This window comes from Vulpes vulpes, chromosome 2 (assembly GCF_048418805.1).
Source record: "Vulpes vulpes isolate BD-2025 chromosome 2, VulVul3, whole genome shotgun sequence".
In the NCBI taxonomy this organism is placed as follows: Eukaryota; Metazoa; Chordata; class Mammalia; order Carnivora; family Canidae; genus Vulpes; species Vulpes vulpes.
The window spans coordinates 21,324,940-21,351,694 of NC_132781.1; the positions used below are offsets into that span (position 1 = coordinate 21,324,940).

The 26,755-nt window shown below is 48.6% G+C and overlaps 4 protein-coding genes across 4 annotated transcripts; all 4 read right to left on the reverse strand.

Moving 5' to 3' along the window:
• Positions 1–7,409: 7,409 nt before the first annotated feature.
• On the reverse strand, positions 7,410–8,024 carry LOC140597755 (uncharacterized). Its single transcript, XM_072747273.1, has one exon. The coding sequence runs from the start codon at positions 8,022–8,024 to the stop codon at positions 7,410–7,412; it is 615 nt and encodes a 204-aa protein (XP_072603374.1).
• Positions 8,025–13,095: 5,071 nt separating this feature from the next.
• On the reverse strand, positions 13,096–14,115 carry LOC140597752 (uncharacterized). Its single transcript, XM_072747270.1, has 3 exons — positions 14,054–14,115; positions 13,816–13,978; positions 13,096–13,587 (listed from the first exon to the last, which is right to left on the reverse strand). The coding sequence occupies exons 1-3, from the start codon at positions 14,113–14,115 to the stop codon at positions 13,096–13,098; spliced, it is 717 nt and encodes a 238-aa protein (XP_072603371.1).
• A 5,044-nt stretch (positions 14,116–19,159) lies between these two features.
• LOC140597753 (uncharacterized) lies at positions 19,160–19,909 on the reverse strand. The gene is made up of 2 exons (XM_072747271.1): positions 19,848–19,909; positions 19,160–19,772 (listed from the first exon to the last, which is right to left on the reverse strand). Exons 1-2 carry the CDS (start codon positions 19,907–19,909, stop codon positions 19,160–19,162), a joined length of 675 nt encoding a protein of 224 aa, XP_072603372.1.
• Positions 19,910–24,930: 5,021 nt separating this feature from the next.
• LOC140597754 (uncharacterized) lies at positions 24,931–25,680 on the reverse strand. The gene is made up of 2 exons (XM_072747272.1): positions 25,619–25,680; positions 24,931–25,543 (listed from the first exon to the last, which is right to left on the reverse strand). The coding sequence occupies exons 1-2, from the start codon at positions 25,678–25,680 to the stop codon at positions 24,931–24,933; spliced, it is 675 nt and encodes a 224-aa protein (XP_072603373.1).
• Positions 25,681–26,755: the final 1,075 nt, after the last annotated feature.

The following is a 26,755-nucleotide window of genomic DNA, read 5'->3' on the forward strand; positions in this document are numbered from 1 at the left end:
TATCATTTAGTCATTTAGGTCAGCACCAAACTCTGGATATGAAATAGCTTCCTGTTAGTACCTTGGTCTGGAGGTTTAACTTGGAAATATGAGGTATGGTTTATGTTAAGTCATGGACATAGGAGTAAACAAAAGAGATAAAACCAAGGCTATAGAGGGACAAAATCTATTTTACACTATTAAGGATTTTAAATAAGATGTATTGCTGCTATAATTCTCTAAATAGAAGAACTGTGACCTGCTACAGAGGTATCTGCTAAAGATTGGCTGAAACAATAAGGAGAGGGAAAAAAAGGAAAAATAAATCATTCCAAATTAATCCATAGGTGGAATACAATTTAGGATGTAAGTGGGAAAAAGAAAGATACATACGAAAGGAGGGATGATAAAGTTCCTAAATGGTTTAGGTGGTTAAGAATCTGATTCTTATTTCTGATTGAGTAATTATTTCCAAAAAATGAGATTGGGCCCTCCATCCAGTCTTGCTCCCCATGGAGTCTGTGTCAGCTGCTTTTTTTCTATCCCTCTACACTGGGTTGGAACAGGCAGTTAAGCATCCAAATCTTGGTCTTGGATCAATTCATGAACTCAAGATTCTGAGACTGAGCCCTGAGTCAGACACTATGCTGAGCGGAGACTCTGCTTGATATTCTCTCTCCACCACCCTCTAACCCTCCCATTCATGCTCTAACTCAAATAAATAAATAAATAAATAAATAACTCTTTAAAAAAAAAAAAGATAAATGCAATGAAACCAGCATGTATATCCATGACAACAAAGAACAGGATCCTCTCGGCAAGAATAGGGCCAGGAACACTATATATGCCAATGACACATATGTCAGAGAAGAGGTAAAGCCTCCTACCATTAACTAGAACTCTTAAAGGCATATTGGTCATAAAGAAGGGAAGAATATTTAGGAAGAGGCTTGTAGACTGAAATGTCTCTATAGGAAAGATATAATTATTTCCTTTGTTATTGAATCAACTCAAAATGTCGACCTCCCTTATGCCCCATCACCAGGATTATTTCTATTTTTAGAAAGATGGAACTAAAAATGTCATTGACCTGAAATCAAAGGACCTGCTTCTGTCAATTATTTGCTGTATGGTCAAACATTTCCGGGTGTCTGAGAATTAAAATGGAATGATAATCTTGGCTCTGCCTGATTTGTGGGACAATTGTGATAACTGAATGAGACAATAAATATATTGAGGCTTCCATTTACTTTTGGGCGTCATATCTACGTATGCATATACATGTACTGAAAGTAAAAGTTCAAGAAGGGCTTCATAAAGGAAGTGCTGTAATAACAAACACACACGCGAACACACACACACACACACACGAAAAACGACACGAACATACAAACATTGGATGCAGGATGACAGATTTTATTAGGAAAGAATGGAAGGTAGAAAGTTCAAAGCCATTGCAAAGAGCTTACTAACCTGGCAGGACTTACTAAGTATAATGCATCTATCTAAAAAGATGATCACTACTGATCACTGCGGAGAGCTAACTATGCACTCATAAGGGTGTGTTTATATGCTGTAGAAGTGAAGGTAATGATCACTTTTCGGAGCCTGAGAGTGTGAATCAATGGATGTTGACCAGCATCTGGGGTTGACAAAATAGAGTGGCTCAGCAATGGCTACAGTAAACCAGAGACACTAGAATCCAATCAAATGGAAGTAGATTGCATTCCCTCCATAGACTCATAAGCATTACTGAGAAAGATGGCAGGGGCAGTTACACTGCATGTGTTCCCAGGAAAGCCGAGGGAGCAACTTCTCGTAAGACAGGAACTTTGGCAAAATGGCGTAGGATATATATTCCGGGGAGTGCTGAGGCTATAGCAAGTTGCTCAGCAGCAGCAAGGCTGGCAGCAGCTGGAACCACAGACTTGGGCTAGGCACCCGGGCAGGCAGCAGCAGGTGGGCTGGTAGCAGGTTCTCCTGCAGATTACGGGGGTGCAGCAAGGCTGGAAGCAGCTGGACCCGCAGCCACTGGACCCACAGCAGCTGGGCTGGCAGCAGCTGGACACACAGCATGTGGGCTTGCAGCAGGTGGTCCTACAGCAGGTGGTCTGACAGCACGTTGGGCGGCAGCAGCAAGGCTGGCAGCACATGGACCCGCAGCCACTGGACCCACAGCAGCTGGGCTGGCAGCAGCTGGACACACAGCATGCGGGCTTGCAGCACGTGGTCCTGCAGCAGGTGGTCTGACAGCACGTTGGGCGGCAGCAGCAAGGCTCGCAGCAGCTGGATCCACAGCAGCTGGGCTGGCAGCAGGTGGTCCGGCAGCACGTGGGCTGGCAGCACGGGGAGCAGCACGATTCACTCATGGTGTCGCAGGTGGAGGCGTGGGCTTCTTTTCTGAGGTGACGTTCTCAGATTCTGACTGATGCCTCCTTGCATTCTGGGGCTTTTATACACTGGACCCCCGCACCCCCAACGTATGGACCAATGGGCAGGACTTCCCTTATTTATACCGTTTTCCATAGTCACTGGCGCCTGGTAGAAGAGGAAGTTCCCTAAGTGTTAGGAATCCCTAGGGAATAGGTGCTTAACATGTTTCTTAATTGAGAGTAACTCATAAGAACATTTTCAGAGGGAAGCAAGGTGGTCACATTAGCAGCCTGGTTCTTGCTTCCGGGGCCATGGGATCACGTGATGCAGTTCCTGGGAAGTGGCTGGTGAGTCAGTTTCGTGCCCCTTGCCCAGCATTGGTACTTTGGTTGCAGGCAGACTGGGAGTATCCCTGAGGTGAAGGGAGCTTGATGTTGATATGTTCATAGTGATGAATTGCAATCACGCTGGAGCCCGAGTCTGTTTCCCCAAAGCGCCCCATTCCAGAGGCCCGCAGGCATCTGTCTCTTGGAGCACCCTACCCCATTTGCATAGGGCAGTGCAATCAAAGACACTTGGGTGGAGGACATCTGGCATCATGTCTTCCATATGTCAAGGCCGAATCGAGCAGGTGGATAGAAACAGGACTAAACAAGCATCCATGAACATACTTCCTGAGTGACCAGCAGTCCTGCTCTGATTTACCCAGAAATGAGTGTTTTCCCAGGCCGTGGGCCTTTCAGTGGTATAAGCGGGGCAGTTTGGGATGAGTCGGTGACCCCAGTCCTCACCTTGCTAACCAGCAGAGTGAGATATTTAATGGCACTGACTCCACAGTTACTGTTTCCTCTTCCTCCCTCCCCCCGTGCCATCCCTTCTCCTCCTCTTTTCCCTCTTCTCTCTCCTCTGTCTTCCTTTTACACAAATTGTGCCTGCCTGCCATCGTGAAAGAGGAAATGTGGGGTCTGAGTGCAGAAAATCGTAGACTGCAGATGATGCCTTACACATGCCAGCCATAGATCTCAGATCTTCCTGTGTTCAGGGCAATCTCTATGCAGCAGCAGGTCTGCATCTGTATGTCTCGGGGCTGGCTGTTTTCATGCAACAGCAGGATGTCATGTTGCCTGGGTGTGTGCCGCACTGACAGAAACGCTCAGCCGATGCTTCTGGAGAGTTGGTTTATGTGACTGCAGGGCCGTCCTTGCTCCTGAAATAGGAGAATCCTGACATGGCTGTTTCTATTTTTTTCTGGTATATTTCTCAGGATTGAGCCAGTTGAAAACTGTGACGCTGGCCTCCATCCTGTGTCACTTCCCCACCTTCCAACCAGTGGGATCTGCATCTGCCCTCCCTTCTGCAGGAAACCAGATGCCTGAGCGCTGTTCTTCAGAGTAGCTTCTGGGAAAAACCAAACTCTGACATTACCTATCTCTATCCGAATTTCCTCACTTCTACCATGGGAACCTTAGCATGTACTTTAAGAATTCCTTCAAGGATTAGGAGGGAGGAGTTAAGTGGCAGAGAAGGAAGGGGCCATGGGCTTTCCTGATCCCCCCAACACAGCTCTATTGAGGTCAGGTCACTTGGAACACCCAGGAAATTGATAGGAAGATTGGAAGAAGGATCTGTGTGGTTGGGGGACATGGCCCTGCAGGTATGAGGGGTGTTTAAGTGAATTGGGGGAGAGGAAAACTGTTGTGCCACGGAGGGGAGGGGGGCCGTTTCTGCGGGGAGTGAAAAGGGAGACAAGAGAGAGTGGTTGAGAGAGTCCAGTGCTGGGTCCACACAAGAGGAAAAGTCCCTGGGGCACGTGTGTGGCTCAGTTTGTTCAGAGTCTGACTTTGGCTCAGGTCTTGATCTCTGGGTCCTGGGGCTGAGGCCCGCATCAGGCTCTCTCAGTGGGAGCTCAGTGGGAGACCGCTTGTCCCTTCCTTCTTTCTCTGTCCCACACCCCTGCAATGCGCGCTTTCCTTCTCTCTCTCTCTCTCTCTCTCTCTGTCTCTCTCTGTCTCTCTCTGTCTCTGTCTCTCTTTCTCTCTCTCTCTCAAAAAAAAAATACATGGATGACACAAACTGTAGGAGAAAGTTTCATGAGGGAACGTAAATACAGCTTATGTGTTGCCCAACACATGTAGCTAGTGAGTAGCAGAAGAGGAATTCGAACAGTGTTCTTAACAATTCCAAATCTCAAAACCAAGATGTACCGTCTTCTATGATAGAGAAACGAATGATTGAACATAAAATTGGAGATGAAGAGTTGCACAAGGATTGAAGGAGAGTAGTACAGAAAACGGATAGTGCAAGCCAGCAGCATCCTCCGAAGTTGGCAGAAACAGAAGTAGGCCCCATAATGGGGTGGGGTTCTGTAGAGCTAGAAGCTCTCTAGAACCTTTCTCTAGATTTCTGTCTGGAAGTTTTGTAGGTTTAGGCTTTACATTTGGGGCTATAATCTATTTGAGTCGGACGTTGTATATGATATGAGGTATGGGTTGAACTTTATTTTGACGAATGGGGGGACATGTCTGTTTAATTGTTCCAACACCATCTGTTTAAAAGACTACACTTTCTCTGCCTATAAAGTTGGCACCTTTCTGCAAAATTCAATGCCTAATAATCGTGTGTCTATTTGTTGACTCTCGGTTTTGTTGCACTGATTTCTGTGTTCATCATTTCATGTGTAGCCCACCAAACAGCTCTGTTTTTGGATCCAAGATGGAGCTTCAGGGCACATGTAATTTTGAACAAGTTACTTTCCTCAACACTGGTTTCCTCAGCTCCAATATGGAAGTAGTGATGCTCACTTTCCAGGACTGTATGACAAATACAGACTGTGCGGGTAAAGCATCTCGCTGAGTGCCCAGTGTGTGGCAGGTCCTCAGGACACGTCAGGAATTCTTCCCATACGTTCTCTGCCTTGTAAACGGAAGTACTCTGGCAGAGAATTCCAGATACGTCCTCTAGGAAGATGATCCTCTCTGTCACATGTAGTGTGTTAACTATTCCAAAGCATTTTTATATCTCTTGAGAAGGTGGCCATGATCAAAACCTCTTATTTTCTGCCCAGAGCCTTCCTAATCCTTGTCCTGCTGGGTGCCTTGGCAGTTGTCCTTATTATTCAGCTTTTCACCCAAAGATCCAGGTTTCCTCCTCTGGGGAGGTAACCGAACTAACATCCGTCTTGACTTGGAAGAGTGCATCCTTTCTGCTCCGTTTTTGTTTTCCTTCTCCTTTATCCTCCTTTTCTTGAAAATTCGGATGTGAATTTCCTCTAGCCTGTGTGTCTTTATCTCACAGAACACAGGAAGTTGGGGAAGCCTGGTGGCTCAGTGGTTGAGCATATGCCTTCAGCTCAGGTGGTGATCCTGGGGTCCTGGAATGGAGTCCCACATCGACCCCCCAACAGGGAGCCTGTTCTCCCTCTGCCTATGTCTCAGCCTCTCTCCCGGTGTCTCTCACGAACAAAGAAAGAAAATCTTAAAAGAAAAGAACACAGGAAATCGTTCTCTTCTTGTTTACCACCTCAAGACTGTGATTGGATCAAAGCAGCCTATGCCAACTGCATGGGTACCTCAACTATCAGGACTCTACAAACTTCTCTTCTCTGCACAATGTCCAGGTCAGGAGTTCAAATTGCCTCAACGTTTGAGAGCCTTGGCATTGTGGCCTGAGCTTGTGTGCTTGCAAGGGTGATTCTTCGTACCAATTTCTTTAAGATGAATGAAATGAGGGGCACTTGGGTGGCGGAGTCAGTGAAGCATCCACTCTTGGGTTTGGCTCAGATCATGATCTCAGGGTTGTGAGACTGAGCCCTGGGTCAGGCTCTATGCTCCTGGGGGGAGTCTGTTTGAGATTCTCTCTCCACCTTGCCTTTCCCACTCATGCTCTCTCTCAAACAAACAAACAAACAAATAAATAAATAGCTCTTAAAAAAAAGAGATAAATGCAATGATACCAGTACGCCAATCCATGACAACAAAGAACAGGTTCCCCTCGGCAAGAATAGGGCCAGGAACACTATATGTGCTAATGAACCTCATGACAGAGAAGTTGCAAACCCCCTTTTCATTAACCAGAACTCTTAAAGGCACATTGGTCATAAAGCTGAGAAGAAGGTTTAAGAAGAGGTTTGTAGACTGAAACGGTTCTGTATGGAAAAGATATAATTATTTCCTTTGTTATTGAAACAACTCAGAATGCATGCCTCCCTTATGCCCTATCACCAGGATTATTTCTATTTTTAGAAAGATGTAACTAATAAAGTCTTTGACCTGAAATCAAAGGACCTGCTTCTGTCAATTATTTGCTGTATGGTCAAGCATTTCCTGCTCTCTAAGTGAGAACGAAAATGGAATGATAATGTGGGCTCTGCCTGATTTGTGGGACAATTGTGATAACTGAATGAGATAATAAATACATTGAACCTTCAATTTACTTTTGGGCATCGTATCTACCTATGTGTATACATATACTTAAAGTAAAACTTCAAGAAGGACTTCATAAAGGAAGTGCTGTAATAACACACACACACACATACACGAAAAACGACAGGAACATACAAACATTGGATGCAGGATGACACAGATTTTATTAGGAAAGAACGGAAGGTAGAAAGTTCAAAGCCATTGCAAAGAGCTTAGTAAACTGGCAGGACTTACTAACTATAATGCATCTATCTAAAAAGATGATCACTACTGATCACTGCGGAGAGCTAACTATGCACTCATAAGGGTGTGTTTATATGCTGTAGAAGTGAAGGTGATGATCACTTTTCGGAGACTGAGAGTGTGAATCAATGGATGTTGACCAGCATCTGGGGTTGACCAAATAGAGTGGCTCAGCAATGGCTACAGTAAACCAGAGACACTAGAATCCAATCAAATGGAAGTAGGTTGCATTCCCTCCATAGACTCATAAGCATTGCTGAGAAAGATGGCAGGGGCAGTTACACTGCATGTGTTCCCAGGAAAGCCGAGGGAGCAACTTCTCGTAAGACAGGAACTTTGGCAAAATGGCGTAGGATATATATTCCGGGGAGTGCTGAGGCTATAGCAAGTTGCTCAGCAGCAGCAAGGCTGGCAGCAGCTGGATCCACAGCATTGGGCTAGGCACCCGGGCAGGCAGCAGCAGGTGGGCTGGTAGCAGGTTCTCCTGCAGATGACGGGGGTGCAGCAAGGCTGGCAGCAGCTGGACCCGCAGCCACTGGACCCACAGCAGCTGGGCTGGCAGCAGCTGGACACACAGCATGCGGGCTTGCAGCAGGTGGTCCTACAGCAGGTGGTCTGACAGCACGTTGGGCGGCAGCAGCAAGGCTGGCAGCAGCTGGACCCGCAGCCACTGGACCCACAGCAGCTGGGCTGGCAGCAGCTGGACACACAGCATGCGGGCTTGCAGCAGGTGGTCCTACAGCAGGTGGTCTGACAGCACGTTGGGCGGCAGCAGCAAGGCTGGCAGCAGCTGGACCCACAGCCACTGGACTCACAGCAGCTGGGCTGGCAGCAGCTGGACACACAGCATGCAGGCTTGCAGCAGGTGGTCCTACAGCAGGTGGTCTGACAGCACGTTGGGCGGCAGCAGCAAGGCTTGCAGCAGCTGGATCCACAGCAGCTGGGCTGGCAGCAGGTCGTCCTGCAGCACGTGGGCTGGCAGCACGGGGAGCAGCACGATTCACTCATGGTGTCGCAGGTGGAGGCGTGGGCTTCTTTTCTGAGGTGACGTTCTCAGATTCTGACTGATGCCTCCTTGCATTCTGGGGCTTTTATACACTGGACCCCCGCACCCCCAACGTATGGACCAATGGGCAGGACTTCCCTTGTTTATACCGTTTTCCATAGTCACTGGCGCCTGGTAGAAGAGGAAGTTCCCTAAGTGTTAGGAATCCCTAGGGAATAGGTGCTTAACATGTTTCTTAATTGAGAGTAACTCATAGGAACATTGTCAGAGGGAAGCAAGGTGGTCACATTAGCAGCCTGGTTCTTGCTTCCAGGGCCATGGGATCACGTGATGCAGTTCCTGGGAAGTGGCTGGTGAGTCAGTTTCGTGCCCCTTGCCCAGCATTGCTACTTTGGTTGCATGCAGACTGGGAGTATCCCTGAGGTGAAGGGAGCTTGATGTTGATATGTTCATAGTGATGAATTGCAATCACGCTGGAGCCCGAGTCTGTTTCCCCAAAGCGCCTCATTCCAGACGCCCGCAGGCATCTGTCTCTTGGAGCACCCTACCCCATTTGCATAGGGCAGTGCAATCAAAGACACTTGGGTGGAGGACATCTGGCATCATGTCTTCCATATGTCAAGGCCGAATGGAGCAGGTGGATAGAAACAGGACTGAACAAGCATCCATGAACATACTTCCTCAGTGACCAGCAGTCCTGCTCTGATTTACCCAGAAATGAGTTTTTTCCCAGGCCACGGGCCTTTCAGTGGTATAAGCGGGGCAGTTTGGGATGAGTCGGTGACCCCAGTCCTCACCTTGCTAACCAGCAGAGTGAGATATTTAATGGCACTGACTCCACAGTTACTGTTTCCTCTTCCTCCCTCCCCCCGTGCCATCCCTTCTCCTCCTCTTTTCCCTCTTCTCTCTCCTCTGTCTTCCTTTTACACAAATTGTGCCTGCCTGCCATCGTGAAGGAGGAAATGTGGGGTCTGAGTGCAGAAAATCGTAGACTGCAGATGATGCCTTACACATGCCAGCCATAGATCTCAGATCTTCCTGTGTTCAGGGCAATCTCTACGCAGCAGCAGGTCTGCATCTGTATGTCTCGGGGCTGGCTGTTTTCATGCAACAGCAGGATGTCATGTTGCCTGGGTGTGTGCCGCACTGACAGAAACGCTCAGCCGATGCTTCTGGAGAGTTGGTTTATGTGACTGCAGGGCCGTCCTTGCTCCTGAAATAGGAGAATCCTGACATGGCTGTTTCTATTTTTTTCTGGTATTTTTCTCAGGATCGAGCCAGTTGAAAACTGTGACGCTGGCCTCCATCCTATATCACTTGCCCACCTTCCAACCAGTGGGATCTGCCCTCCCTCCCGCAGGAAACCACATGCCTGAGCGCTGTTCTTCAGAGTAGCTTCTGGGAAAAACCAAACTCTGACATTACCTATCTCTGTCCCAATTTCCTCACTTCTACCAAGGGGAACCTTAGGATGTACTTTAAGAATTCCTTCAATGATTTGGAGGGACGAGTTAAGTGGCAGAGAAGGAGGGGGCCGTGGGCTTTCCTGATCTCCCCAACACAGCTCTATTGAGGTCAGGTCACTTGGAACACCCAGGAAATTGATAGGAAGGTTGGAAGAAGGATCTGTGTGGTTGGGGGACATGGCCCTGCAGGTATAGGGGTGTTTATGTGAATTGGGGGAGAGGAAAACTGTTGTGCCATGGAGGGGAGGGTTGCTGTTTCTTTGGGGAGAGAAAAGGGAGACAAGAGAGAATGGTTGAGAGAGTCCCGTGCTGGGTCCACACAAGAGGAAAAGTGCCTGGGGCACGTGTGTGGCTCAGTTTGTTCAGAGTCTGACTTTGGCTCAGGTCATGATCTCTGGGTCCTGGGGCTGAGGCCCGCATCAGGCTCTCTCAGTGGGAGCTCAGTGGGAGACCGCTTGTCCCTTCCTTCTTTCTCTGTCCCACACCCCTGCAATGCGCGCTTTCCTTTTCTCTCTCTCTCTCTCTCTCTCTCTCTGTCTCTCTCTATCTCTGTCTCTGTCTCTCTCTCTCTCTCTCTCAAAAAAAAAAAATACATGGATGACACAAACTGTAGGAGAAAGTTTCATGAGGGAACGTAAATACAGCTTATGTGTTGCCCAACACATGTAGCTAGTGAGTAGCAGAAGAGGAATTCGAACAGTGTTCTTAACAATTCCAAATCTCAAAACCAAGATGTACCGTCTTCTATGATAGAGAAACGAATGATTGAACATAAAATTGGAGATGAAGAGTTGCACAAGGATTGAAGGAGAGTAGTACAGAAAACGGAGAGTGCAAGCCAGCAGCATCCTCCGAAGTTGGCAGAAACAGAAGTAGGCCCCATAATGGGGTGGGGTTCTGTAGAGCTAGAAGCTCTCTAGAACCTTTCTCTAGATTTCTGTCTGGAAGTTTTGTAGGTTTAGGCTTTACATTTGGGGCTATAATCTATTTGAGTCGGACGTTGTATATGATATGAGATATGGGTTGAACTTTATTTTGACGAATGGGGGGACATGTCTGTTTAATTGTTCCAACACCATCTGTTTAAAAGACTACACTTTCTCTGCCTATAAAGTTGGCACCTTTCTGCAAAATTCAATGCCTAATAATCGTGTGTCTATTTGTTGACTCTCGGTTTTGTTGCACTGATTTCTGTGTTCATCATTTCATGTGTAGCCCACCAAACAGCTCTGTTTTTGGATCCAAGATGGAGTTTCAGGGCACATGTAATTTTGAACAAGTTACTTCCCTCAACTCTGGTTTCCTCAGCTCCAATATGGAAGTAGTGATGCTCACTTTCCAGGACTGTATGACAAATACAGACTGTGCGGGTAAAGCATCTCGCTGAGTGCCCAGTGTGTGGCAAGTCCTCAGGACACGTCAGGAATTCTTTCCATACTTTCTCTGCCTTGTAAACGGAAGTACTCTGGCAGAGAATTCCAGATACGTCCTCTAGGAAGATGATACTCTCTGTCACATGTAGTGTTTTAACTATTCCAAAGCATTTTTATATCTCTTGAGGAGGTGGCCATGATCAAAACCTCTTATTTTCTGCCCAGAGCCTTCCTAATCCTTGTCCTGCTGGGTGCCTTGGCAGTTGTCCTTATTATTCAGCTTTTCACCCAAAGATCCAGGTTTCCTCCTCTGGGGAGGTAACCGAACTAACATCCGTCTTGACTTGGAAGAGTGCATCCTTTCTGCTCCGTTTTTGTTTTCCTTCTCCTTTATCCTCCTTTTCTTGAAAATTCGGATGTGAATTTCCTCTAGCCTGTGTGTCTTTATCTCACAGAACACAGGAAGTTGGGGAAGCCTGGTGGCTCAGTGGTTGAGCATCTGCCTTCAGCTCAGGTGGTGATCCTGGGGTCCTGGAATGGAGTCCCACATCGACCCCCCAACAGGGAGCCTGTTCTCCCTCTGCCTATGTCTCAGCCTCTCTCCCGGTGTCTCTCACGAACAAAGAAAGAAAATCTTAAAAGAAAAGAACACAGGAAATCGTTCTCTTCTTGTTTACCGCCTCAAGACTGTGATTGGATCAAAGCAGCCTATGCCAACTGCATGGGTACCTCAACTATCAGGACGCTACAAACTTCTCTTCTCTGCACAATGTCCAGGTCAGGAGTTCAAATTGCCTCAACGTTTGAGAGCCTTGGCATTGTGGCCTGAGCTTGTGTGCTTGCAAGGGTGATTCTTCGTACCAATTTCTTTAAGATGAATGAAATGAGGGGCACTTGGGTGGCGGAGTCAGTGAAGCATCCACTCTTGGGTTTGGCTCAGATCATGATCTCAGGGTTGTGAGACTGAGCCCTGGGTCACGCTCTATGTTCCTGGGGGGAGTCTGTTTGAGATTCTCTCTCCACCTTGCCTTTCCCACTCATGCTCTCTCTCAAACAAACAAACAAACAAATAAATAAATAGCTCTTAAAAAAAAGAGATAAATGCAATGATACCAGTACGCCAATCCATGACAACGAAGAACAGGTTCCCCTCGGCAAGAATAGGGCCAGGAACACTATATGTGCTAATGAACCTCATGACAGAGAAGTTGCAAACCCCCTTTTCATTAACCAGAACTCTTAAAGGCACATTGGTCATAAAGCTGAGAAGAAGGTTTAAGAAGAGGTTTGTAGACTGAAACGGTTCTGTATGGAAAAGATATAATTATTTCCTTTGTTATTGAAACAACTCAGAATGCATGCCTCCCTTATGCCCTATCACCAGGATTATTTCTATTTTTAGAAAGATGTAACTAATAAAGTCTTTGACCTGAAATCAAAGGACCTGCTTCTGTCAATTATTTGCTGTATGGTCAAGCATTTCCTGCTCTCTAAGTGAGAACGAAAATGGAATGATAATGTGGGCTCTGCCTGATTTGTGGGACAATTGTGATAACTGAATGAGATAATAAATACATTGAAGCTTCAATTTACTTTTGGGCGTCGTATCTACCTATGTGTATACATATACTTAAAGTAAAACTTCAAGAAGGACTTCATAAAGGAAGTGCTGTAATAACACACACACACACACACACACACACACACACACACGAAAAACGACAGGAACATACAAACATTGGATGCAGGATGACACAGATTTTATTAGGAAAGAACGGAAGGTAGAAAGTTCAAAGCCATTGCAAAGAGCTTAGTAAACTGGCAGGACTTACTAACTATAATGCATCTATCTAAAAAGATGATCACTACTGATCACTGCGGAGAGCTAACTATGCACTCATAAGGGTGTGTTTATATGCTGTAGAAGTGAAGGTGATGATCACTTTTCGGAGACTGAGAGTGTGAATCAATGGATGTTGACCAGCATCTGGGGTTGACCAAATAGAGTGGCTCAGCAATGGCTACAGTAAACCAGAGACACTAGAATCCAATCAAATGGAAGTAGGTTGCATTCCCTCCATAGACTCATAAGCATTGCTGAGAAAGATGGCAGGGGCAGTTACACTGCATGTGTTCCCAGGAAAGCCGAGGGAGCAACTTCTCGTAAGACAGGAACTTTGGCAAAATGGCGTAGGATATATATTCCGGGGAGTGCTGAGGCTATAGCAAGTTGCTCAGCAGCAGCAAGGCTGGCAGCAGCTGGATCCACAGCATTGGGCTAGGCACCCGGGCAGGCAGCAGCAGGTGGGCTGGTAGCAGGTTCTCCTGCAGATGACGGGGGTGCAGCAAGGCTGGCAGCAGCTGGACCCGCAGCCACTGGACCCACAGCAGCTGGGCTGGCAGCAGCTGGACACACAGCATGCGGGCTTGCAGCAGGTGGTCCTACAGCAGGTGGTCTGACAGCACGTTGGGCGGCAGCAGCAAGGCTGGCAGCAGCTGGACCCGCAGCCACTGGACCCACAGCAGCTGGGCTGGCAGCAGCTGGACACACAGCATGCGGGCTTGCAACAGGTGGTCCTACAGCAGGTGGTCTGACAGCACGTTGGGCGGCAGCAGCAAGGCTGGCAGAAGCTGGACCCGCAGCCACTGGACCCACAGCAGCTGGGCTGGCAGCAGCTGGACACACAGCATGTGGGCTTGCAGCACGTGGTCGTACAGCAGGTGGTCTGACAGCACGTTGGGCGGCAGCAGCAAGGCTGGCAGCAGCTGGACCCGCAGCCACTGGACCCACAGCAGCTGGGCTGGCAGCAGCTGGACACACAGCATGCGGGCTTGCAGCAGGTGGTCCTGCAGCAGGTGGTCTGACAGCACGTTGGGCGGCAGCAGCAAGGCTGGCAGCAGCTGGACCCACAGCCACTGGACCCACAGCAGCTGGGCTGGCAGCAGCTGGACACACAGCATGTGGGCTTGCAGCAGGTGGTCCTACAGCAGGTGGTCTGACAGCACGTTGGGCGGCAGCAGCAAGGCTGGCAGCAGCTGGACCCACAGCCACTGGACTCACAGCAGCTGGGCTGGCAGCAGCTGGACACACAGCATGCAGGCTTGCAGCAGGTGGTCCTGCAGCAGGTGGTCTGACAGCACGTTGGGCGGCAGCAGCAAGGCTTGCAGCAGCTGGATCCACAGCAGCTGGGCTGGCAGCAGGTGGTCCTGCAGCACGTGGGCTGGCAGCACGGGGAGCAGCACGATTCACTCATGGTGTCGCAGGTGGAGGCGTGGGCTTCTTTTCTGAGGTGACGTTCTCAGATTCTGACTGATGCCTCCTTGCATTCTGGGGCTTTTATACACTGGACCCCCGCACCCCCAACGTATGGACCAATGGGCAGGACTTCCCTTGTTTATACCGTTTTCCATAGTCACTGGCGCCTGGTAGAAGAGGAAGTTCCCTAAGTGTTAGGAATCCCTAGGGAATAGGTGCTTAACATGTTTCTTAATTGAGAGTAACTCATAGGAACATTTTCAGAGGGAAGCAAGGTGGTCACATTAGCAGCCTGGTTCTTGCTTCCGGGGCCATGGGATCACGTGATGCAGTTCCTGGGAAGTGGCTGGTGAGTCAGTTTCGTGCCCCTTGCCCAGCATTGCTACTTTGGTTGCATGCAGACTGGGAGTATCCCTGAGGTGAAGGGAGCTTGATGTTGATATGTTCATAGTGATGAATTGCAATCACGCTGGAGCCCGAGTCTGTTTCCCCAAAGCGCCTCATTCCAGACGCCCGCAGGCATCTGTCTCTTGGAGCACCCTACCCCATTTGCATAGGGCAGTGCAATCAAAGACACTTGGGTGGAGGACATCTGGCATCATGTCTTCCATATGTCAAGGCCGAATGGAGCAGGTGGATAGAAACAGGACTAAACAAGCATCCATGAACATACTTCCTGAGTGACCAGCAGTCCTGCTCTGATTTACCCAGAAATGAGTTTTTTCCCAGGCCGTGGGCCTTTCAGTGGTATAAGCGGGGCAGTTTGGGATGAGTCGGTGACCCCAGTCCTCACCTTGCTAACCAGCAGAGTGAGATATTTAATGGCACTGACTCCACAGTTACTGTTTCCTCTTCCTCCCTCCCCCCGTGCCATCCCTTCTCCTCCTCTTTTCCCTCTTCTCTCTCCTCTGTCTTCCTTTTACACAAATTGTGCCTGCCTGCCATCGTGAAGGAGGAAATGTGGGGTCTGAGTGCAGAAAATCGTAGACAGCAGATGATGCCTTACACATGCCAGCCATAGATCTCAGATCTTCCTGTGTTCAGGGCAATCTCTACGCAGCAGCAGGTCTGCATCTGTATGTCTCGGGGCTGGCTGTTTTCATGCAACAGCAGGATGTCATGTTGCCTGGGTGTGTGCCGCACTGACAGAAACGCTCAGCCGATGCTTCTGGAGAGTTGGTTTATGTGACTGCAGGGCCGTCCTTGCTCCTGAAATAGGAGAATCCTGACATGGCTGTTTCTATTTTTTTCTGGTATTTTTCTCAGGATCGAGCCAGTTGAAAACTGTGACGCTGGCCTCCATCCTGTATCACTTGCCCACCTTCCAACCAGTGGGATCTGCCCTCCCTCCCGCAGGAAACCACATGCCTGAGCGCTGTTCTTCAGAGTAGCTTCTGGGAAAAACCAAACTCTGACATTACCTATCTCTGTCCCAATTTCCTCACTTCTACCAAGGGGAACCTTAGGATGTACTTTAAGAATTCCTTCAAGGATTTGGAGGGACGAGTTAAGTGGCAGAGAAGGAGGGGGCCGTGGGCTTTCCTGATCTCCCCAACACAGCTCTATTGAGGTCAGGTCACTTGGAACACCCAGGAAATTGATAGGAAGGTTGGAAGAAGGATCTGTGTGGTTGGGGGACATGGCCCTGCAGGTATAGGGGTGTTTAAGTGAATTGGGGGAGAGGAAAACTGTTGTGCCATGGAGGGGAGGGTGGCCGTTTCTTTGGGGAGAGAAAAGGGAGACAAGAGAGAATGGTTGAGAGAGTCCCGTGCTGGGTCCACACAAGAGGAAAAGTGCCTGGGGCACGTGTGTGGCTCAGTTTGTTCAGAGTCTGACTTTGGCTCAGGTCATGATCTCTGGGTCCTGGGGCTGAGGCCCGCATCAGGCTCTCTCAGTGGGAGCTCAGTGGGAGACCGCTTGTCCCTTCCTTCTTTCTCTGTCCCACACCCCTGCAATGCGCGCTTTCCTTTTCTCTCTCTCTCTCTCTGTCTCTCTCTATCTCTGTCTCTGTCTCTCTCTCTCTCTCTCTCAAAAAAAAATACATGGATGACACAAACTGTAGGAGAAAGTTTCATGAGGGAACGTAAATACAGCTTATGTGTTGCCCAACACATGTAGCTAGTGAGTAGCAGAAGAGGAATTCGAACAGTGTTCTTAACAATTCCAAATCTCAAAACCAAGATGTACCGTCTTCTATGATAGAGAAACGAATGATTGAACATAAAATTGGAGATGAAGAGTTGCACAAGGATTGAAGGAGACTAGTACAGAAAACGGAGAGTGCAAGCCAGCAGCATCCTCCGAAGTTGGCAGAAACAGAAGTAGGCCCCATAATGGGGTGGGGTTCTGTAGAGCTAGAAGCTCTCTAGAACCTTTCTCTAGATTTCTGTCTGGAAGTTTTGCAGGTTTAGGCTTTACATTTGGGGCTATAATCTATTTGAGTCGGACGTTGTATATGATATGAGGTATGGGTTGAACTTTATTTTGACGAATGGGGGGACATGTCTGTTTAATTGTTCCAACACCATCTGTTTAAAAGACTACACTTTCTCTGCCTATAAACTTGGCACCTTTCTGCAAAATTCAATGCCTAATAATCGTGTGTCTATTTGTTGACTCTCGGTTTTGTTGCACTGATTTCTGTGTTCATCATTTCATGTGTAGCCCACCAAACAGCTCTGTTTTTGGATCCAAGATGGAGTTTCAGGGCACATGTAATTTTGAACAAGTTACTTCCCTCAACTCTGGTTTCCTCAGCTCCAATATGGAAGTAGTGATGCTCACTTTCCAGGACTGTATGAGAAATACAGACTGTGCGGGTAAAGCATCTCGCTGAGTGCCCAGTGTGTGGCAAGTCCTCAGGACACGTCAGGAATTCTTTCCATACTTTCTCTGCCTTGTAAACGTAAGTACTCTGGCAGAGAATTCCAGATACGTCCTCTAGGAAGATGATACTCTCTGTCACATGTAGTGTTTTAACTATTCCAAAGCATTTTTATATCTCTTGAGGAGGTGGCCATGATCAAAACCTCTTATTTTCTGCCCAGAGCCTTCCTAATCCTTGTCCTGCTGGGTGCCTTGGCAGTTGTCCTTATTATTCAGCTTTTCACCCAAAGATCCAGGTTTCCTCCTCTGGGGAGGTAACCTAACTAACATCCGTCTTGACTTGGAAGAGTGCATCCTTTCTGCTCCGTTTTTGTTTTCCTTCTCCTTTATCCTCCTTTTCTTGAAAATTCGGATGTGAATTTCCTCTAGCCTGTGTGTCTTTATCTCACAGGACACAGGAAGTTGGGGAAGCCTGGTGGCTCAGTGGTTGAGCATCTGCCTTCAGCTCAGGTGGTGATCCTGGGGTCCTGGAATGGAGTCCCACATCGACCCCCCAACAGGGAGCCTGTTCTCCCTCTGCCTATGTCTCAGCCTCTCTCCCGGTGTCTCTCACGAACAAAGAAAGAAAATCTTAAAAGAAAAGAACACAGGAAATCGTTCTCTTCTTGTTTACCGCCTCAAGACTGTGATTGGATCAAAGCAGCCTATGCCAACTGCATGGGTACCTCAGCGATCAGGACTCTACAAACTTCTTTTCTCTGTACAATGTCCAGGTCAGGAGATCAAATTGCCTCAACGTTTGAGAGCCTTGGCATTGTGGCCTGAGCTTGTGTGCTTGCAAGGGTGATTCTTCGTACCAATTTCTTTAAGATGAATGAAATGAGGGGCACTTGGGTGGCGGAGTCAGTGAAGCATCCACTCTTGGGTTTGGCTCAGATCATGATCTCAGGGTTGTGAGACTGAGCCCTGGGTCAGGCTCTATGCTCCTGGGGGGAGTCTGTTTGAGATTCTCTCTCCACCTTGCCTTTCCCACTCATGCTCTCTCTCAAACAAACAAACAAACAAATAAATAAATAAATAGCTCTTAAAAAAAAGAGATAAATGCAATGATACCAGTACGCCAATCCATGACAACAAAGAACAGGTTCCCCTCGGCAAGAATAGGGCCAGGAACACTATATGTGCTAATGAACCTCATGACAGAGAAGTTGCAAACCCCCTTTTCATTAACCAGAACTCTTAAAGGCATATTGGTCATAAAGCTGAGAAGAAGGTTTAAGAAGAGGTTTGTAGACTGAAATGGTTCTGTATGGAAAAGATATAATTATTTCCTTTGTTATTGAAACAACTCAGAATGCATGCCTCCCTTATGCCCTATCACCAGGATTATTTCTATTTTTAGAAAGATGTAACTAATAAAGTCTTTGACCTGAAATCAAAGGACCTGCTTCTGTCAATTATTTGCTCTATGGTCAAGCATTTCCTGCTCCCTAAGTGAGAACGAAAATGGAATGATAATGTGGGCTCTGCCTGATTTGTGGGACAATTGTGATAACTGAATGAGATAATAAATATATTGAACCTTCAATTTACTTTTGGGCGTCGTATCTACCTATGTGTATACATATTCTTAAAGTAAAACTTCAAGAAGGACTTCATAAAGGAAGTGCTGTAATAACACACACACACACACACGAAAAACGATACGAACCTACAAACATTGGATGCAGGATGACACAGATTTTATTAGGAAAGAACGGAAGGTAGAAAGTTCAAAGCCATTGCAAAGAGCTTAGTAAACTGGCAGGACTTACTAAGTATAATGCATCTATCTAAAAAGATGATCACTACTGATCACTGCGGAGAGCTAACTATGCACTCATAAGGGTGTGTTTATATGCTGTAGAAGTGAAGGTGATGATCACTTTTCGGAGACTGAGAGTGTGAATCAATGGATGTTGACCAGCATCTGGGGTTGACCAAATGGAGTGGCTCAGCAATTGGTACAGTAAACCAGAGACACTAGAATCCAATCAAATGGAAGTAGATTGCATTCCCTCCATAGACTCATAAGCATTGCTGAGAAAGATGGCAGGGGCAGTTACACTGCATGTGTTCCCAGGAAAGCCGAGGGAGCAACTTCTCGTAAGACAGGAACTTTGGCAAAATGGCGTAGGATATATATTCCGGGGAGTGCTGAGGCTATAGCAAGTTGCTCAGCAGCAGCAAGGCTGGCAGCAGCTGGATCCACAGCCTTGGGCTAGGCACCCGGGCAGGCAGCAGCAGGTGGGCTGGTAGCAGGTTCTCCTGCAGATGACGGGGGTGCAGCAAGGCTGGCAGCAGCTGGACCCGCAGCCACTGGACCCACAGCAGCTGGGCTGGCAGCAGCTGGACACACAGCATGCGGGCTTGCAGCAGGTGGTCCTACAGCAGGTGGTCTGACAGCACGTTGGGCGGCAGCAGCAAGGCTGGCAGCAGCTGGACCCGCAGCCACTGGACCCACAGCAGCTGGGCTGGCAGCAGCTGGACACACAGCATGTGGGCTTGCAGCAGGTGGTCCTACAGCAGGTGGTCTGACAGCACGTTGGGCGGCAGCAGCAAGGCTGGCAGCAGCTGGACCCGCAGCCACTGGACCCACAGCAGCTGGGCTGGCAGCAGCTGGACACACAGCAGCTGGGCTTGCAGCAGGTGGTCCTACAGCAGGTGGTCTGACAGCACGTTGGGCGGCAGCAGCAAGGCTGGCAGCAGCTGGACCCGCAGCCACTGGACCCACAGCAGCTGGACTGGCTGCAGCTGGACACACAGCATTCGGGCTTGCAGCAGGTGGTCCTACAGCAGGTGGTCTGACAGCACGTTGGGCGGCAGCAGCAAGGCTTGCAGCAGCTGGATCCACAGCAGCTGGGCTGGCAGCAGGTGGTCCTGCAGCACGTGGGCTGGCAGCACGGGGAGCAGCACGATTCACTCATGGTGTCGCAGTGGAGGCGTGGGCTTCTGTTCTGAGGTGACGTTCTCAGATTCTGACTGATGCCTCCTTGCATCTGGGGCTTTTATACACTGGACCCCCGCTCCCCCAACGTATGGACCAATGGGCAGGACTTCCCTTGTTTATACCGTTTTCCATAGTCACTGGCGCCTGGTGGAAGAGGAAGTTCCCTAAGTGTTAGGAATCCCTAGGGAATAGGTGCTTAACATGTTTCTTATGAGAGTAACTCATAGGAACATTGTCAGAGGGAAGCAAGGTGGTCACATTAGCAGCCTGGTTCTTGCTTCCGGGGCCATGGGATCACGTGATGCAGTTCCTGGGAAGTGGCTGGTGAGTCAATTTCGTGCCCCTTGCCCAGCATTGGTACTTTGGTTGCATGCAGACTGGGAGTATCCCTGAGGTGAAGGGAGCTTGATGTTGATAGGTTCATAGTGATGAATTGCAATCACGCTGGAGCCCGAGTCTGTTTCCCCAAAGCGCCTCATTCCAGACGCCCGCAGGCATCTGTCTCTTGGAGCACCCTACCCCATTTGCAGAGGGCATGCAATCAAAGACACTTGGGTGGAGGACATCTGGCATCATGTCTTCCATATGTCAAGGCCGAATGGAGCAGGTGGATAGAAACAGGACTAAACAAGCATCCATGAACATACTTCCTGAGTGACCAGCAGTCCTGCTCTGATTTACCCAGAAATGAGTGTTTTCCCAGGCCATGGGCCTTTCAGTGGTATAAGCGGGGCAGTTTGGGATGAGTCGGTGACCCCAGTCCTAACCTTGCTAACCAGCAGAGTGAGATATTTAATGGCACTGACTCCACAGTTACTGTTTCCTCTTCCTCCCTCCCCCCGTGCCATCCCTTCTCCTCCTCTTTTCCCTCTTCTCTCTCCTCTGTCTTCCTTTTACACAAATTGTGCCTGCCTGCCATCGTGAAGGAGGAAATGTGGGGTCTGAGTGGAGAAAATCGTAGACTGCAGATGATGCCTTACACATGCCAGCCATAGATCTCAGATCTTCCTGTGTTCAGGGCAATCTCTACGCAGCAGCAGGTCTGCATCTGTATGTCTCGGTGCTGGCTGTTTTCATGCAACAGCAGGATGTCATGTTGCCTGGGTGTGTGCCGCACTGACAGAAACGCTCAGCCGATGCTTCTGGAGAGTTGGTTTATGTGACTGCAGGGCCGTCCTTGCTCCTGAAATAGGAGAATCCTGACATGGCTGTTTCTATTTTTTTCTGGTATTTTTCTCAGGATCGAGCCAGTTGAAAACTGTGACGCTGGCCTCCATCCTGTATCACTTGCCCACCTTCCAACCAGTGGGATCTGCCCTCCCTCCCGCAGGAAACCACATGCCTGAGCGCTGTTCTTCAGAGTAGCTTCTGGGAAAAACCAAACTCTGACATTACCTATCTCTGTCCCAATTTCCTCACTTCTACCATGGGAACCTTAGGATGTACTTTAAGAATTCCTTCAAGGATTTGGAGGGAGGAGTTAAGTGGCAGAGAAGGAGGGGCCCTTGGGCTTTCCTGATCCCTCCAACACAGCTCTATTGAGGTCAGGTCACTTGGAACACCCAGGAAATTGATAGGAAGGTTGGAAGAAGGATCTGTGTGGTTGGGGGACATGGCCCTGCAGGTATGAGGGGCGTTTAAGTGAATTGGGGGAGAGGAAAACTGTTGTGCCACGGAGGGGAGGGGGGCCGTTTCTGCGGGGAGAGAAAAGGGAGACAAGAGAGAGGGATTGAGAGAGTCCCGTGCTGGGTCCACACAAGAGGAAAAGTCCCTGGGGCACGTGTGTGGCTCAGTTTGTTCAGAGTCTGACTTTGGCTCAGGTCATGATCTCTGGGTCCTGGGGCTGAGGCCCGCATCAGGCTCTCTCAGTGGGAGCTCAGTGGGAGACCGCTTGTCCCTTCCTTCTTTCTCTGTCCCACACCCCTGCAATGCGCGCTTTCCCTCTCTCTCTCTCTCTCTCTCTCTCTCTCTGTCTCTCTCTCTCTCTCTCAATAAAAATAGATGGATGACACAAAATGTAGGAGAAAGTTTCATGAGGGAACGTAAATACAGCTTATGTGTTGCCCAACACATGTAGCTAGTGAGTAGCAGAAGAGGAATTCGAACAGTGTTCTTAACAATTCCAAATCTCAAAACCAAGATGTACCGTCTTCTATGATAGAGAAACTAATGACTGAACATAAAATTGGAGATGAAGAGTTGCACAAGGATTGAAGGAGAGTAGTACAGAAAACGGATAGTGCAAGCCAGCAGCATCCTCCGAAGTTGGCACAAACAGAAGTAGGCCCCATAATGGGGTGGGGCTGGAAGCCAGAAGCTCTCTAGAACCTTTCTCTAGATTTCTGTCTGGAAGTTCTGTAGGTTTAGGCTTTACCTTTGGGGCTATAATCTATTTGAGTCGGACGTTGTATATGATATGAGGTATGGGTTGAACTTTATTTTGACGAATGGGGGGACATGTCTGTTTAATTGTTCCAACACCATCTGTTTAAAAGACTACACTTTCTCTGCCTATAAACGTGGCACCTTTCTGCAAAATTCAATGCCTAATAATCGTGTGTCTATTTGTGGACTCTCGGTTTTGTTGCACTGATTTCTGTGTTCATCATTTCATGTGTAGCCCACCAAACAGCTCTGTTTTTGAAACCAAGATGGAGTTTCAGCGCACATGCGATTTTGAACAAGTTACTTTCCTCAACACTGGTTTCCTCAGCTCCAATATGGAAGTAGTGATGCTCACTTTCCAGGACTGTATGACAAATACAGACTGTGCGGGTAAAGCATCTCTCTGAGTGCCCAGTGTGGGGCAGGTCCTCAGGACATGTCAGGAATTCTTCCCATACGTTCTCTGCCTTGTAAACGGAAGTACTGTGGCAGAGAATTCCAGATACGTCCTCTAGGAAGATGATCCTCTCTGTCACATGTAGTGTGTTAACTATTCCAAAGCATTTTTATATCTCTTGAGAAGGTGGCCATGATCAAAACCTCTTATTTTCTGCCCAGAGCCTTCCTTATCCTTGTCCTGCTGGGTGCCTTGGCAGTTGTCCTTATTATTCAGCTTTTCACCCAAAGATCCAGGTTTCCTCCTCTGGGGAGGTAACCTAACTAACATCCGTCTTGACTTGGAAGAGTGCATCCTTTCTGCTCCGTTTCTGTTTTCCTTCTCCTTTATCCTCCTTTTCTTGAAAATTCGGATGTGAATTTCCTCTAGCCTGTGTGTCTTTATCTCACAGAACACAGGAAGTTGGGGAAGCCTGGTGGCTCAGTGGTTGAGCATCTGCCTTCAGCTCAGGTGGTGATCCTGGGGTCCTGGAATGGAGTCCCACATCGACCCCCCAACAGGGAGCCTGTTCTCCCTCTGCCTATGTCTCAGCCTCTCTCCCGGTGTCTCTCACGAACAAAGAAAGAAAATCTTAAAAGAAAAGAACACAGGAAATCGTTCTCTTCTTGTTTACCGCCTCAAGACTGTGATTGGATCAAAGCAGCCTATGCCAACTGCATGGGTACCTCAACTATCAGGACGCTACAAACTTCTCTTCTCTGCACAATGTCCAGGTCAGGAGATCAAATTGCCTCAACGTTTGAGAGCCTTGGCATTGTGGCCTGAGCTTGTGTGCTTGCAAGGGTGATTCTTCGTACCAATTTCTTTAAGATGAATGAAATGAGGGGCACTTGGGTGGCGGAGTCAGTGAAGCATCCACTCTTGGGTTTGGCTCAGATCATGATCTCAGGGTTGTGAGACTGAGCCCTGGGTCAGGCTCTATGCTCCTGGGGGGAGTCTGTTTGAGATTCTCTCTCCACCTTGCCTTTCCCACTCATGCTCTCTCTCAAACAAACAAACAAACAAATAAATAAATAAATAGCTCTTAAAAAAAAGAGATAAATGCAATGATACCAGTACGCCAATCCATGACAACAAAGAACAGGTTCCCCTCGGCAAGAATAGGGCCAGGAACACTATATGTGCTAATGAACCTCATGACAGAGAAGTTGCAAACCCCCTTTTCATTAACCAGAACTCTTAAAGGCATATTGGTCATAAAGCTGAGAAGAAGGTTTAAGAAGAGGTTTGTAGACTGAAATGGTTCTGTATGGAAAAGATATAATTATTTCCTTTGTTATTGAAACAACTCAGAATGCATGCCTCCCTTATGCCCTATCACCAGGATTATTTCTATTTTTAGAAAGATGTAACTAATAAAGTCTTTGACCTGAAATCAAAGGACCTGCTTCTGTCAATTATTTGCTGTATGGTCAAGCATTTCCTGCTCCCTAAGTGAGAACGAAAATGGAATGCTAATGTGGGCTCTGCCTGATTTGTGGGACAATTGTGATAACTGAATGAGATAATAAATATATTGAACCTTCAATTTACTTTTGGGCGTCGTATCTACCTATGTGTATACATATTCTTAAAGTAAAACTTCAAGAAGGACTTCATAAAGGAAGTGCTGTAATAACACACACACACACACACGAAAAACGATACGAACCTACAAACATTGGATGCAGGATGACACAGATTTTATTAGGAAAGAACGGAAGGTAGAAAGATCAAAGCCATTGCAAAGAGCTTAGTAAACTGGCAGGACTTACTAAGTATAATGCATCTATCTAAAAAGATGATCACTACTGATCACTGCGGAGAGCTAACTATGCACTCATAAGGGTGTGTTTATATGCTGTAGAAGTGAAGGTGATGATCACTTTTCGGAGACTGAGAGTGTGAATCAATGGATGTTGACCAGCATCTGGGGTTGACCAAATGGAGTGGCTCAGCAATTGGTACAGTAAACCAGAGACACTAGAATCCAATCAAATGGAAGTAGATTGCATTCCCTCCATAGACTCATAAGCATTGCTGAGAAAGATGGCAGGGGCAGTTACACTGCATGTGTTCCCAGGAAAGCCGAGGGAGCAACTTCTCGTAAGACAGGAACTTTGGCAAAATGGCGTAGGATATATATTCCGGGGAGTGCTGAGGCTATAGCAAGTTGCTCAGCAGCAGCAAGGCTGGCAGCAGCTGGATCCACAGCCTTGGGCTAGGCACCCGGGCAGGCAGCAGCAGGTGGGCTGGTAGCAGGTTCTCCTGCAGATGACGGGGGTGCAGCAAGGCTGGCAGCAGCTGGACCCGCAGCCACTGGACCCACAGCAGCTGGGCTGGCAGCAGCTGGACACACAGCATGCGGGCTTGCAGCAGGTGGTCCTACAGCAGGTGGTCTGACAGCACGTTGGGCGGCAGCAGCAAGGCTGGCAGCAGCTGGACCCGCAGCCACTGGACCCACAGCAGCTGGGCTGGCAGCAGCTGGACACACAGCATGTGGGCTTGCAGCAGGTGGTCCTACAGCAGGTGGTCTGACAGCACGTTGGGCGGCAGCAGCAAGGCTGGCAGCAGCTGGACCCGCAGCCACTGGACCCACAGCAGCTGGGCTGGCAGCAGCTGGACACACAGCAGCTGGGCTTGCAGCAGGTGGTCCTACAGCAGGTGGTCTGACAGCACGTTGGGCGGCAGCAGCAAGGCTGGCAGCAGCTGGACCCGCAGCCACTGGACCCACAGCAGCTGGGCTGGCTGCAGCTGGACACACAGCATGCGGGCTTGCAGCAGGTGGTCCTACAGCAGGTGGTCTGACAGCACGTTGGGCGGCAGCAGCAAGGCTTGCAGCAGCTGGATCCACAGCAGCTGGGCTGGCAGCAGGTGGTCCTGCAGCACGTGGGCTGGCAGCACGGGGAGCAGCACGATTCACTCATGGTGTCGCAGTGGAGGCGTGGGCTTCTGTTCTGAGGTGACGTTCTCAGATTCTGACTGATGCCTCCTTGCATCTGGGGCTTTTATACACTGGACCCCCGCTCCCCCAACGTATGGACCAATGGGCAGGACTTCCCTTGTTTATACCGTTTTCCATAGTCACTGGCGCCTGGTGGAAGAGGAAGTTCCCTAAGTGTTAGGAATCCCTAGGGAATAGGTGCTTAACATGTTTCTTATGAGAGTAACTCATAGGAACATTGTCAGAGGGAAGCAAGGTGGTCACATTAGCAGCCTGGTTCTTGCTTCCGGGGCCATGGGATCACGTGATGCAGTTCCTGGGAAGTGGCTGGTGAGTCAATTTCGTGCCCCTTGCCCAGCATTGGTACTTTGGTTGCATGCAGACTGGGAGTATCCCTGAGGTGAAGGGAGCTTGATGTTGATAGGTTCATAGTGATGAATTGCAATCACGCTGGAGCCCGAGTCTGTTTCCCCAAAGCGCCTCATTCCAGACGCCCGCAGGCATCTGTCTCTTGGAGCACCCTACCCCATTTGCAGAGGGCATGCAATCAAAGACACTTGGGTGGAGGACATCTGGCATCATGTCTTCCATATGTCAAGGCCGAATGGAGCAGGTGGATAGAAACAGGACTAAACAAGCATCCATGAACATACTTCCTGAGTGACCAGCAGTCCTGCTCTGATTTACCCAGAAATGAGTGTTTTCCCAGGCCATGGGCCTTTCAGTGGTATAAGCGGGGCAGTTTGGGATGAGTCGGTGACCCCAGTCCTCACCTTGCTAACCAGCAGAGTGAGATATTTAATGGCACTGACTCCACAGTTACTGTTTCCTCTTCCTCCCTCCCCCCGTGCCATCCCTTCTCCTCCTCTTTTCCCTCTTCTCTCTCCTCTGTCTTCCTTTTACACAAATTGTGCCTGCCTGCCATCGTGAAGGAGGAAATGTGGGGTCTGAGTGGAGAAAATCGTAGACTGCAGATGATGCCTTACACATGCCAGCCATAGATCTCAGATCTTCCTGTGTTCAGGGCAATCTCTACGCAGCAGCAGGTCTGCATCTGT

Bases quoted from the DNA above. Each gene is read 5' to 3' on its own strand.
- LOC140597755 (XM_072747273.1), bottom strand. From the start codon at position 8,024: ATGAGTGAATCGTGCTGCTCCCCGTGCTGCCAGCCCACGTGCTGCAGG.
- LOC140597752 (XM_072747270.1), bottom strand. From the start codon at position 14,115: ATGAGTGAATCGTGCTGCTCCCCGTGCTGCCAGCCCACGTGCTGCAGG. The intron at 13,979-14,053 runs GCCCAGCTGCTG...CACCTGCTGCAG, and splicing joins TGCAGGACCACCTGCTGCCA to GACCACCTGCTGCAAGCCTG. The intron at 13,588-13,815 runs GTGTCCAGCTGC...ACGTGCTGTCAG, and splicing joins GCTGCAAGCCCACATGCTGT to ACCACCTGCTGTACGACCAC.
- LOC140597753 (XM_072747271.1), bottom strand. From the start codon at position 19,909: ATGAGTGAATCGTGCTGCTCCCCGTGCTGCCAGCCCACGTGCTGCAGG. The intron at 19,773-19,847 runs GCCCAGCTGCTG...CACCTGCTGTAG, and splicing joins TGCAGGACCACCTGCTGCCA to GACCACCTGCTGCAAGCCCG.
- LOC140597754 (XM_072747272.1), bottom strand. From the start codon at position 25,680: ATGAGTGAATCGTGCTGCTCCCCGTGCTGCCAGCCCACGTGCTGCAGG. The intron at 25,544-25,618 runs GCCCAGCTGCTG...CACCTGCTGTAG, and splicing joins TGCAGGACCACCTGCTGCCA to GACCACCTGCTGCAAGCCCG.